At 34.6% G+C, this 12,886-nt stretch overlaps 1 protein-coding gene across 1 annotated transcript in view; it reads right to left on the reverse strand.

Annotated features, from left to right (window-relative positions):
• The window catches only part of PAK2 (p21 (RAC1) activated kinase 2), a 91,960-nt gene that overhangs the window by 17,403 nt on the left and 61,671 nt on the right, over positions 1 to 12,886 (reverse strand). The window contains exons 2-6 of the mRNA XM_057544891.1: positions 5,369 to 5,469; positions 4,881 to 5,028; positions 3,273 to 3,304; positions 2,198 to 2,302; positions 998 to 1,130 (exon numbers count right to left, since the gene is read on the reverse strand). Coding sequence (XP_057400874.1) covers positions 998 to 1,130; positions 2,198 to 2,302; positions 3,273 to 3,304; positions 4,881 to 5,025 — 415 coding nt within the window. The 5' untranslated portion in view covers positions 5,026 to 5,028; positions 5,369 to 5,469. The remainder of the gene's footprint in view (positions 1 to 997; positions 1,131 to 2,197; positions 2,303 to 3,272; positions 3,305 to 4,880; positions 5,029 to 5,368; positions 5,470 to 12,886) is intronic.

Here is a 12,886-nt window from a genome sequence, read left to right on the forward strand (position 1 = left end):
TTTTTTTCTTGATGAGTGTGGCTAAAGTTTATCAATTTTGTTTATCTTTTCAAAGAACCAGCTTTTAGTTTCATTGATCTTTGCTATTGTCTTCTTTCTCTCTATTTCATTTATTTCTGCTCTGATCTTTATGATTTCTTTCCTTCTACTAACTTTAGGTTTTGTTTATTCTTCTTTCTCTAGTTGCTTTAGGTGTAAGCTTAGGTTGTTTATTTGAGATTTTTCTTGAGAAACAGATTTTAAAATTAGGATGTTGTACATATAACTCTAACTTATATTCGTATTAACAGTAAGTCAAAACATGAGAAAACCACACTAAATTTTCACTTAAACTTTCACTAGGTAAAAGGAGAGAGGGGCATATCAAAGAAATTCACAGAAATAATCCAGTTTTACATAGGTACCCCACCGCAAGCCTACTGCCAATATACAATATTTTTCCTTGATCCCTCTAGGTCAGTATCCTTTATAACTAAAGTTGCTATAGACTTGTAATGAGACGTTATTGCTACCCTCTCTCTGGCACTGTGTGTATTATTTCCAGTGCTTGATCCAGGCCAATGATAGTTGATGGATGAAAAAGGAGAAAAGAAAAAAATATATTTTATGCTTACACATATTATCTATATAGGCCATTTTGTTTAGTTAGTTAGGGACATATTGTATTCTACAGGTGTGCATAAATATATACAAACTTCCTTTCATAAAGTTTCCAACTAGGACCCTTAGATTTGGCCCTTTGAGAAGAAGTATTGCTCCCCAAAGTACTGACTATTTTGCAAAGATGCTGCTCACTAGCCAGCACATAATAATAAGAAAACAAAGAAGAGTATTATTTTGGCTTTACTACATTAATTGAAGCTGTTGTTCCTAGAAGAAAACAATTTATTTTTTATGTCTTAAGCTAACATATAAGACATAAATTAAGATCCATCTGGGCCAAACGTTTCAGGGGCTGTTAAAAATTTAAGAATAATGTAAAATGTAGTTAACATACTTAATTTCTCCATAATCTCTTCATCTGTCATTTTGGCCTTCTTTTTCTGTTTGTCTGAAGTCTTGGCACCACTATCAACATTAGAATCACCAACTGGTGCAGGAATAGGATCAATTACAGACCGTGTATAAATCTGCAGAGAAACAGTTAATTACTGAGACTTGAGGAAAAATATTTTTAGGTATTCTTACTGGCACACTATTCAGTTCTTTGATTTTTGACAAAAACTAAGTTGTCCTCAGTGTTCTAAAGAATGAGAATAGTATTTTCAGACTTGTCTTATAAAAGACTGGTAACTAAGATGCAATGTGAAACATTTTTCTTTGGCATGACATGTATATATTTTAAAAGTCTGTTTAGCAAAACAGCAGATCTGTGAATGAAATTTAAGTGTAACCAGATTACAGAAAATAATATGCCAGAAATTAAGAAAAAAGAAGTACAAGTTTAAAAATCATATTTTTTCTACAAGAGAGAAATAAGGAGCAAAGAAACCCTGATGTTGAAATAACTATTATTAATTTCCACAAAAATTTTTTATACAAATATAGTATCTACCATTTCATTGCAAACAGCCAGTTCTAAATGGTAAAGAAAATAGACCTATCATTAGATGAGGATCCAATGGCAGTCCTTAGAGCCTTACCCGCCTATTGTGCCAACACTTCACCATGCTCCCCCGACTTTATTTGTATTAGTACAGGGAGAGGGACAGGACTTTTTCTGTCTCTATCTAAGGTTTTTATTGTTAAAATTCTCCCATATCTGTTAGAAACTTCACTCTCGGCAGCCTCTTGAATGATACCAAGGCTTTAAGAGAAATGTTAAATGGGAGTTAAATACGTACTTTGGATAAGAGGTAAGATCCAAGTTTTAGATACAGTACTTTTCTGCACTGAGATAAACAGAAAAAGGCAGAGAAACAGATGCGTTCTCTGGAACAGATGGTGTAATACAGAAAGAAAACAAAATGAGAAAAGTATTTTAACTTTTAAAGGATCCATTCGATTTTAATTTTCAAAAAACTAGTTTTTTGATGCGTGGTGTTTAGGTAAAGATCTCCTAGTCAAATATCCCATATTAAAACATTTTAAGCCTGAGGACTTTTAAAAAATTAATCACTGGAAGTCAAATACAGACTGCTTTTTAAAATACACAGGCACAGACACACACAACCCAATTCACTAATCAGAAACTCACTGATTTTGTATGATCTGGTCGTGGGGCAATAACAGGAGGAGGAGTCTCTTCATCATCATCGTCTTCTTCTGTTACTACTGCTGTTTCCGAACCCTTGGTATTCAGCTGCATTTATCACACGAACAAAGTGAGGAAGACAAGTCAAATATAAAAACACGTTAAAATATGACTATCTCTCTTTTTCACCATACTTGAAAAAATATTTAATAGCTCATTTCAAAGCAATAAAACCTCACTGGTTCTAATCTAATCATTTAAAAAGTAAAGGTAATTCTATACGTTACAGAAAAGTTTATGAAACAAATGTATACAGTAAATACCAAGTATTCTTAAGAGGGAATTCACACCTTTTATAGAGAATTTTATACCCTTTTAACAAGCCCAAAAAGTAAACAATCATTTCATTTGTTAAGACCAAAAACAAAAATCCTCTGGACTTTGTATAAGTCAGAGTTTTCTGGCTATTTAAAACAGCTAGATTCACCAGAAGAAGTTGTGGCTAACAAAGCAAAAGACGAAGGCATTATCCTTTATACAGAGCTTATTATATGCCAGGTGTATGCTAGGTAGGTACTTTACATGTTATTACATATAGTCTTCAAATAACTCCAGGAGACTGTGTCCTCCTAATTGAGGAATTGAAAATAAAATAGCTACTGTTTGCAAGAGGTATTTGTGCTTACATGATAACTTAGATAAAGTTTCAGACAACTCTGAAGATTCTGACAGGCTTCTATTGTTCAGTATATTTCCAGTCTATATTCAGTAGGATGATGCCAGAGGAAAATGCTGGCAAGTTCTTTGTATTCATGTTTATATATGGAAACATTACCAAAAGTAGCTAAACTGCTCTAAAGATCATAAGCTTTAGTTACTTTAAGCATCATCTGAGGAAATTCTATTTGCTTAATATGGCTTCCTCAAACAATCAAGTGGCTAGCTAAAAACATATATCAATATTAAGTAGCTATTTCTAGAGGCTGTAATTTATTTCAGAATGTAAAATAAAAACTGAGACTTGTTTTGGGTAACTTAAATTAGAACAAGAGCTATAAGAAATAACATATTAACTTACTGCTGGTGTTCCAGACGGGAAGCCATCTTTCTCTGAATAGAAAACAGAAAATAATGCTAAGTTAACAATTCAAAAAATAAAACAATTTTATACAATAAAAGGAAAAAAAGATAAAGCAGAGCAAGTAAAAAGTTCTTAGACTGGTTTCATTTTAAGTTGAATTAAGTCTTGAGAAAAACAGTATCAGTATTCAAACAAGAATTTACATATTATAAACCTCAAATTTAATGGAACTCTGTAAATTTGCTAAAAATCATTGAATTGTATACTTCAAGTGGGTGAATTTCACAGCATGAAATTATACCTTAATAAAAAAATTTTATTTGAAACTATACCTGTATTTATTAAAATAAAACAGAAGTCTATTCATAATGATATTTTTCTCCAGCAAACTGCCTATCAAGGAACTTAAAAAACCAACAGTAACTCTGCAAAGGAAAATTATTGACATAAATTTTGATCAGTATGAAAGCATATCCCTGAAGACAAAACACAGTTCATGAAGACTAAACATCACAATATTCATTCTGGAGTTTAGAAGAGCAAGTTTTGTTTTACCTTTCAAAATGACCAGACACACACACACACGTGAATATACCATTCTTTGTTCAAACACTGATTAAAAAAAAGACTATTCATTTACACAGACTTAGAAGTTGACAAGAAAGTTGCAGACAAATCTGACCTTTTGCTAAGGTTGTACTAGACTATGTAAAAAAGGTCAAGATTTACCAAGTGGGCTCTATTTCTTCCTTCAACACAGCCCTTATTTCTGCGAGAATGCAATCAAATAAGTACAATTAATTAAAACTAAATGTATGATTTTTAGCTCAATCATATTGTTCTTTAAAACTACATGTATGACTTGAGAGGACAGAGAAACATATTAAATGATAACCTGTGATGTAATTAGCAAAATCTACACTGAGGGAAACAGGACAAATGATTCTGTTTCTTTAACAAATAAACTGCAAGAAAAGGAGAGCATGAGAGGAACCAACGTGAGGGAGGGGAAGCCTAAATAACAAGAGATGCAAGAGATACCACAATCAACTGTAATGTATGGATTTTATTCTAATCCTTATTTGAACAAATAAACTTAAAAAAACCCCACTATTCTCCAATTCTTACCTGATGATATTCCAATTCTGAGGAATAAATACTTTTAGTTCTAATGCTTATTTTATGTTTATATATGTGATGAGTTTCAATTTTTGAGCAAACATTTTTTACTTCAAAGTCTGTGCATTTATATATAGTAAAACAACCTGTCCCACTGACAATAAATATATTTCTAGTACAAACATGCCTATAAATCAGCCTCTTTCCCTTCTATTGCTGAACTCATTCAAAAGCAGTAAAGAGAAAAAACAAATAAACAAAAGGTCCGAACACTCACTTTTGGCAAAACTAAGAGATTAATATAATCCCCAGACTCCAAATTATGCATAACAGCTGTCCCAATGAGTTTACAAAAGGCAGGATCTATGCAGGGAAAAAAGTAGCTTAGCTTTTTAATTTTTCCAGAAGCAATCTTTTTATCCAGAAGTGCTCCACAACTCTACAATCCCATTTAAGTCAGCCTTTTACCATGGTCTGATGTCTTACCAGGAGGAGTAAAGCTCAGGTATTTCTGCTTCACTGTGTTGGAGTCATAGAACTTTAAGACATCCAGCACAGCCTGAGGATTCTTCTTTTGCTCTAGTTTGGTGATATTGGAAGTCTGTAATAATCGAGCCCACTGTTCTGGCATGCCCTAACAAAAAGATATTCAGAAATCAGTTGTTTTGAATTGCTCTAATAAGATCAATTTCCAGAGGAAAGTGAGAAAATACATAAAACAAATCAATCTACATAATTGTAGGTATGACTAAATTCTAAAATGTCTGGTTTTCTAAATCTATTTTGCAAATTATAATCAATAGGCTCAGCTCCCTAGGAAAAGAACACATCTAAACACAAACACTTTTGTAAGAAGAGAAAAGCACTAAGAATTCACAGTTAACGTGTGGATAGAAAAGTTAACTTCAAATTTAATACTGAAAGGAAAGGTTTGAGTATTGCTTTAAAAATGAGTCTGAACTTGGTAAACTTACAGTGAATTCTCCAGTAACAGCATCAAAGCCAACATGGATGGTGTGCTCAAAATCAGATGGAGGAGAAATTTCTGGCCTTTCCTTCTCTTTCTTCTTACTTCCTAGAAGGCATTAAAAAGAGAGTCTCTTTAAACAAGATTAATAAAGGTACTTATAATCATGTTTATAGTTTTCCCAAAACAGACTAGGAACAAAATTATTCTAAAACAGAAATTTTCCCTAAAAACACTGGCTGATAGGAAACTGATAAATCAAGTACAGAAACCTATTCTGTCATCAAGGGCCAGGGTTGGGGGAGGGGAGAGGAGGGGGAGGGTGTCAACCTATGTCCTGATTAAAGAGGCACACAGACTGACCCAGCACCAGGCCTGAATAAAAGCCCTCAGGGCAGAAGAGAGAGCCCCTCAGATTATCGGTTCTCTCATAAATAAAGAACTACACCTCAGATGCCGAACAATCTGGAAAACAAAGTCTATCAAGTCCTATTTCCAGTGAGCTATACTCATCTAGAAAGAGCAATTTACATTACTATGACTATGGATAATATACACCATATAAACAGGTAGTTTACAAGGACCACGTCACCTCTCTTGTGCAGCAACTCTAACTCTTCCTTTTTATTGACATTAATAACTGTTACATTTTAAGATTTCCCAGTTCTTCTGTGGTTCCGCCAATTATTTTTACAACATTTCTGCCACACACCTATCAATAATATTCTCTGTAAATTCAAACACATCAGTTCTTTTTTTTTCCCCACCTAGCCACCTTGCTCTCAGATCCTCTTGCTCTAATCTGCAGTAGTTTATTAGGCGGAGGCTTCTGGCACAGCTATTGGTCCTAGGTCATTCCTTCACTTTTACGCTGTGCTAGAATCTATTTTCTGTATCCTGTGTTCTCCTCTTCTGGTATACACCTTTGTTTTAATTGATAATTCTTGACTAACTATATATGTATTTAGGTTGAAAATACCATCCCCCTTTGAATTTCTTCTAATTTCCAGTGTTGCTATTTAGAAGGCCAAAGCCACTTTCTCATTCTGAACCACTGTTGAAAATCAATTGACCATATATATGCACAGGTCTATTTCTGGATGTTCAACTCTGTTGCAATAATCTCTTTATCTTATGCCAATAGTAAAGACTGCCTGGATTACTGTAGTTTTATAATAAGCATTGAAACTACACACTCTAAGCCTTGTGACCTTTTCTTTTTTTATTTATTTTTTTAAAAGAATTCACAAGTTTTTCTTGTTTTATACATATATTTTTTATTTTTATTTACTTATTTTTTAAAATTTATTTTCTTTATTTTTTTCAGCCTCATCGGTTCTTAGTTGCAGCATGCAGGATCTTTCGTTGCAGCGTGCGGGCTTCTCCCCAGTTGTGGCACTCAGGCTTCTCTCTAGTTGTGGTGTGCGGGTTTTTTCTCTCTAGTTGTGGCGCGCAGGCTCCAGGGTATGTGGGCTCCAGAGTGTGTGGGCTCTGTAGTTTGCAGCACGTGGGCTCTCTGGTTGAGGCGCATGAGCTCAGTAGTTGTGGTGCACAGGCTTAGTTGCCCTGTGGCATGTGGGATCTTAGTTCCCCAACCAGGGATCAAACCCACGTCCCCTGCATCGGAAGGCAGATTCTTTACCACTGGACCACCAGGGAAGTCCCCGACCTTTTCTTTTTTAAAAAATTGTTTGGCTGTATTCTAGGTCTTTTGCATTTCCATGTGAATTTTAGAATAATCTTGATAATTTCTAAAAAAAAGCCTGCTGGGATTTTGATTTAGACTGCACTGAATCTATAGATCATTTTAGGGAGAACTCATTTATTAACAATATTGTGTCTTCTAATCCATGAAAATAGTGACTCTCTCCACTTATTTAGGTCTTCTTTCATTTCTCTCAGCAATGTTCTATAGTTATCATTGTACAGCTCTGTTACTGCTTTTGTCTGATTTCTGCCACAGTATTTCAAAAGGTCTGACGCTACTGCAAATGGTACAGCTTTTTTTTAATAATAGTAATCTTTTATTTATTTATTTTTTATATTTATTTTTGGCTGTGTTGGGTCTCTGCTTCTGTGTGAGGGCTCTCTCCAGTGGCAAGCAGGGGCCACTCTTCATCGCGGTGAGCCTGCCCCTTCACCATCGCGGCCTCTCTTGTTGCGCAGCACAGGCTCCAGACGTGCAGGCTCAGCAGCCGTGGCTCACGGGCCCAGTTGCTCCGCGGCACGCAGGATCCCCCCAGACCAGGGCTCGAACCCGTGCCCCCTGCATTAGCAGGCAGACTCCCAACCACTGCACCACCAGGGAAGCCCTGGTACAGCTTTTTAAATTTCAATTTTCAATTGTTCATTGATGGCATAGAGAAACACAGTTGATTCTTAAATACTGATCTTATATCCTGAAACCTTACTATTAAGCCTTACTTTTTGTTCCAGTAGCATTTGTAGCTATCACAGAATTTCCTATAAAATTTGAATTATGTTGCTGGTGAATAAAGACAGCTTTACTTCTTCCTTCCCACTCTGGAGTCCTTTCATTTATTTTTCTTGCCTTGTTGCACTGGCTAGAACCTCTAGCACACTGTTGAATAAAAGTGGTGAAAGGGTAATCTTTGTATGTTTCTTAATCTAAGTAGGAAAAGCCATTTTTTCTCCACCAAGTTTGATACCAGGGTTAAGTTTTTCAAAGATGTTAAAGGTATTTCCTTCTATTTCAAATTTGCTGAATGCTTTGATCAGAAATGAATATTGGATTTCGTCAAATGCTTTTTCTACATCTACTGAGATGAACGTGTGGTTCACCTTTTAAATTTTGTTAGTATAGTAAATTATACTGATTGATTTCCAAATGTTACACCAACCCTGCATTACTGAAATGAAATCCACTTGGTCATGATGTATTACTCTTTTTGTATACTGTTGGGTTGTAATTACTAAAATCTTGCTAAGATTTTGCGTCTATGTTAATGAAGGATATTGGTGTGTAGCTTTCTTTTCTTGAAATGTCTTTGGTTGGGGTATGAGTAATGCTGGTCTCATAAAATGATTCGGGAAGTATTCCTTCCTATTCAATTTTCTAGAAGTTTGTATAGAATTGGTAATGTTTCTACCTCAAATGCTTGGTAAACTTCACCAATGGAGCCATCTGAGTCTTTGTGGGAAGGCTAGTAACTATAAACTAAATTTTCCTCAGAAACATAGGGTTTTCAGGTTACGTATTTTTTTTTTTGAGTGAGCTTTGAAAACTTGTGTCTTTCAAGAATTTTTTTCACTTTAATGTTTTGAATTTATTTGTATATATTTGTTCATAATACTACCTTCTTTTTAATATCTGTAAAATTAGTATAGAGATACCATCTCTGTCATTCTCAATATTGATAATCTGTGTCTTTTCTGCCTCCCGACTACCCCGTCAGTCTTGCTAAAGGTTCACCTATTTTATTGGTATTCTCAATGAATTAACTTTTTACTTCATTGATTTTACTGTTTTTTTTTTTTTATTTCACTGATTTCTGCTTTGACTTTTATTATTTCTTTTCATCTACTTACTCTGGATCTCACCTGTTCTTCCCTTCTAGTTTATTAAAATGGCTTAGCTGAAATCACTGAATTGAAATCTTTCTTTTCTTTTCTAATATGGATGTTTTAAATACTATAAATTTCCTCTAAGTACTGCTTTAGCAGCATCATGTAGATATAGATGTCTTGAATTTTCATTTTCATTCAGTTTAATATATTTCCTAAATATTCTTTTAATTTCTTCATTTATTTGGAAGTGCTTTTATTTACTTTCCAAATATTTCCAGGGATCTTTCTGTTACTGATTTCTAACTTAATTACACTGTGGTCACAGAATATACTTTGTGATTTGAATCTTCCTAAATTTATCGAGACTTTAAAAAATGGCCACAGAATACATCTTGGTAAATGTTCCATGTTCACTTAAAAAGAATGGAATATTCTATAAAGGTCAATTGGTCAAATTGGCTGATAGTTTTAGCAATTTTCTGTCTACTTGTTCTACCAATTATTGTGAAAGTGTACTGGACTTTGCAACTATAACTGCACTTGTCTATTTCTTCTTGAAATCTGTTTTTTGCTTCATGTATTTTGAAGCTCTGCTGTTAAGTAAATAAATGTTTAGCTCTATTACACCATATTGATGAACAGACACTATTATCATTATAAAATAAATTATTCCCTATCCCTTAACTAGAGGAATATTTCTTGCTCTAAAATCTACTGTGTCTGATATTAACAAAGCCCATCCAGCTTTTTTTCATTGTTAGCATACTTTATTTTTTTTTAAAGCACCAGTGCTCTTTTTTTTTTGAAGCTGTTCACAGTCTTTTTAAAAATTATTTATTTATTTATTTATTTGGTTGGTTGGTTGGTTGCACCGGGTCTTAGTTGCAGCTTGCTGGCTCCTTAGTTGCAGCACGTGGCCTCCTGAGTTGTGGCATGTGAACTCTTAGTTGTGGCATGCATGTGGGATCTAGTTCCCTGACCAGGGATCGAACCCTGGCCCCCTGCATTGGGAGTGTGGAGTCTTATCCACTGCGCCACCAGGGAAGTCCCATTGTTAGCATACTTCAAAAAAATTATTTTATTTTAACCTATTTTGTGGCTTTATATTTTTTAAGTGGGTTTCTTATAGGTTGCATATAAATTTAGGTCTGCTTTAGCAATCTGTTAATCTCTGCCTTTTAAACGGGGTGTCTAGATCAGTATCATTTAATGTGATTGCTATAGTTAGGTTTAAACCCACCATTCTTTCATTTGTTTTCTAATCATCTCTATCTATTCTTTGTTTCCACTTCCTTATTTTCTTCTTTTGGATTAACTACGTATTTTTTTTATTATTACCTTTTTTCCCCCTTCTATATGTGTCTTTTCTTTCTGACAGCTTTTTTTTTAAAACAGACTTTTTTAGAGCAGTTTTAGGTTCACAGAAAATTGAGCCTATGGACTTCCCTGGTGGCGCAGTGGCTAAGAATCCACCTGCCAATGTAGAGGACATGGGTTTGATCCCTAGTACGGGAAGATCCCACATGCTGCAGAGCAACTAAGCCTGTGTGCCACAACTACTGAGCCTGGGCTCTAGAGCCCACAAGCCACAACTACTGAGCCTGCATGCTGCAACTACTGAATACTGAAGCTCGTGGGCCTAGAGCCCATGCTCCACAAGAGAAGCCACCGCAATGAGAAGCCCGCACACCGCAACGACGAGTAGTCCTTGCTTGCCACAACTAGAGAAAGCCCGTGCACAGCAGCAAAGACCCAACACAGACAAAAAAATAAATAAATTAAATTAAATTAAAATTTAAAAATAAAATTATTTAAAAAAAAAAGAAAATTGAGCTTAAAGTCTGGATGTTTTTAAGAGTTTTCTATCACTGGTTTTAAACAATGATTATGTGCTTTTGTGCAGTTTTCATCATGTTTCCTGTGCTCAGAATTCACTGAACTTCTTGAATCTGTGGGTTTATAGTTTCCATTAAATTAGGGGAAAAAAAATCAGCCATTGTTTAAAGTTTTCTTTTTAAGGTTTTTTTTTAAATAATTTTTATTGGAGTATAACTGATTTACAATGATATGTTAGTTTCAGGTGTACAGCAAAGTGAATCAGTTATACATATACATGTATCCACTCTTTTTAAGATTCTCTTCCCATATAGGTCATTACAGAGTACTGAGTAGAGTACATATACATACATATACAGTATACAGTAGGTCCTTATTTTAAGTATTGGGTTTTTTTTATTTTTATTTTTTTTAACATCTTTATTGGAGTATAATTGCTTTACAATGGTGTGTTAGTTTCTGCTGTATAACAAAGTGAATCAGTTATACATATATATATTTTCCCGTATCTCTTCCCTCTTGCATCTCCCTCCCTCCCACCCTCCCTATCCCACCCCTCTAGGTGGTGTTTTTTAAATGTCTCTCCTTCCCCTCCTTTGGAGACTTCAGTTATACTTACATTAGTCTGCGCGAAGTTGTTCCATGGTTGTTCACTTTTGTTTCAGTCTTTTTTCTCCAAGTTTTATTCTGATGGTTTCTATTGCCATGGTCTTCAAATTCACTAATCTTTTACTCTGCAATGTCTAGTCTACTGTTAGTTTTGTCCAGTGTATTTTCCAGCTCTAGAATTTTGATTTGTTCTTTTTTCTCTCTTCCTTTGCTTTTCCTTAATATGCTGAATCCTTCCTTTGGGTTCTTCAACATATAGGATACAGTTATTTAAATATTTTAATGTCCATGCCTACTAATTCTATCACCTGTGTTATTTTGGTATTGACTCCAATTGATGGATTTTACTCATTTACTCATATTTATTTACAAATATTGACTGGATTTTACTCATTTACTAATATTTATTTACAAATATTGACTGGATAACAGACTGACATTTTTTCCTTGTTAGGTGCAGATATTTTTGCATTCCTATAAATATTTGTGAACTTTGTTCTGGGACATAGATAGGTGATTCTTAGCTGTACTCATATAGGAGAGAAACAAATTTAGAAACAGTTGATCCTTTTAGGTATTATTTTTAAAGTTTTGTTAGGCAGGGCTAGAGCAGCATTTAATCTAGGGCTAATTCTGTCCTGCTACTGAGGCAAGACCTCTATCTAATATTTTGTACTCTGAATAGTGGGAACAGGAAATATTCTGGGCCCTGTGTGAGCTTTAAAGGCTGTTCCCTTTTATAATTTCCAGTGGTTTTTTTCCCCACAGTTTTGGGTAGTTTCCTCACACGCATGTGCTACTGAAGACTCAAAGGGGACCCTCTGCAGATCTCTTTCTCTCTCTGTTCAGCTCTTTACTCTCTGATACTCTGACTACAAACTAGCAGCCTTGGCACCCCCAAATTCCCAGTTCTGTTTTTCAACTTTACGAGACCACTTAATTGTCCCTCCCTATTGCTGTAAACTCTTCAGGCAATAAGCTGAACCAATTATAGGACTCAACTCATTTGTTTCCCATCTCTTTGGGATCACTTTCCTTTACTATCTGATGTCCAATGTCTTGAAAACTGTTGTTTTGTACATTTTTCCCCAGTGTTTTAGTTTTTTTAGGTGGGGAGATAAATCTGGCCCCTGTTAGTATATCTTGAGTGGAAGTATAACAGGTTTTGCTGTCTTATCTGTGGTATAATGAAACTTCAGGATGATGTGATTTGATATGGTCTTCATTCATTCACTGTGTTGAGCACTCAGTGAGCTGCTTCCACCTAGAAATCATATTCTTCAGATCTGGAAAATTTTTCCTATTATTTAATTATTTTCTTCTATTTTCTTTGTCATTATTAGTTAGATAAGTCCATCCTGGTCTGATCTTGTAACTGTTACCTTTTCTCTCATATTTTCCATCTTTGTACTTTCAACAATCTGGGAAAATTTTCTTGACTATCTTCCAATCCTTTGCCTATTGATATCTTTTGTTTGTGTTGATAATCTTTTTTTTTTTTTTTTTAATTTATTTATTATTTATTTATGGCTGTGTTGGGTCTTCGTTTCTG

This window comes from Balaenoptera acutorostrata, chromosome 4 (genome assembly GCF_949987535.1).
Source record: "Balaenoptera acutorostrata chromosome 4, mBalAcu1.1, whole genome shotgun sequence".
In the NCBI taxonomy this organism is placed as follows: Eukaryota; Metazoa; Chordata; class Mammalia; order Artiodactyla; family Balaenopteridae; genus Balaenoptera; species Balaenoptera acutorostrata.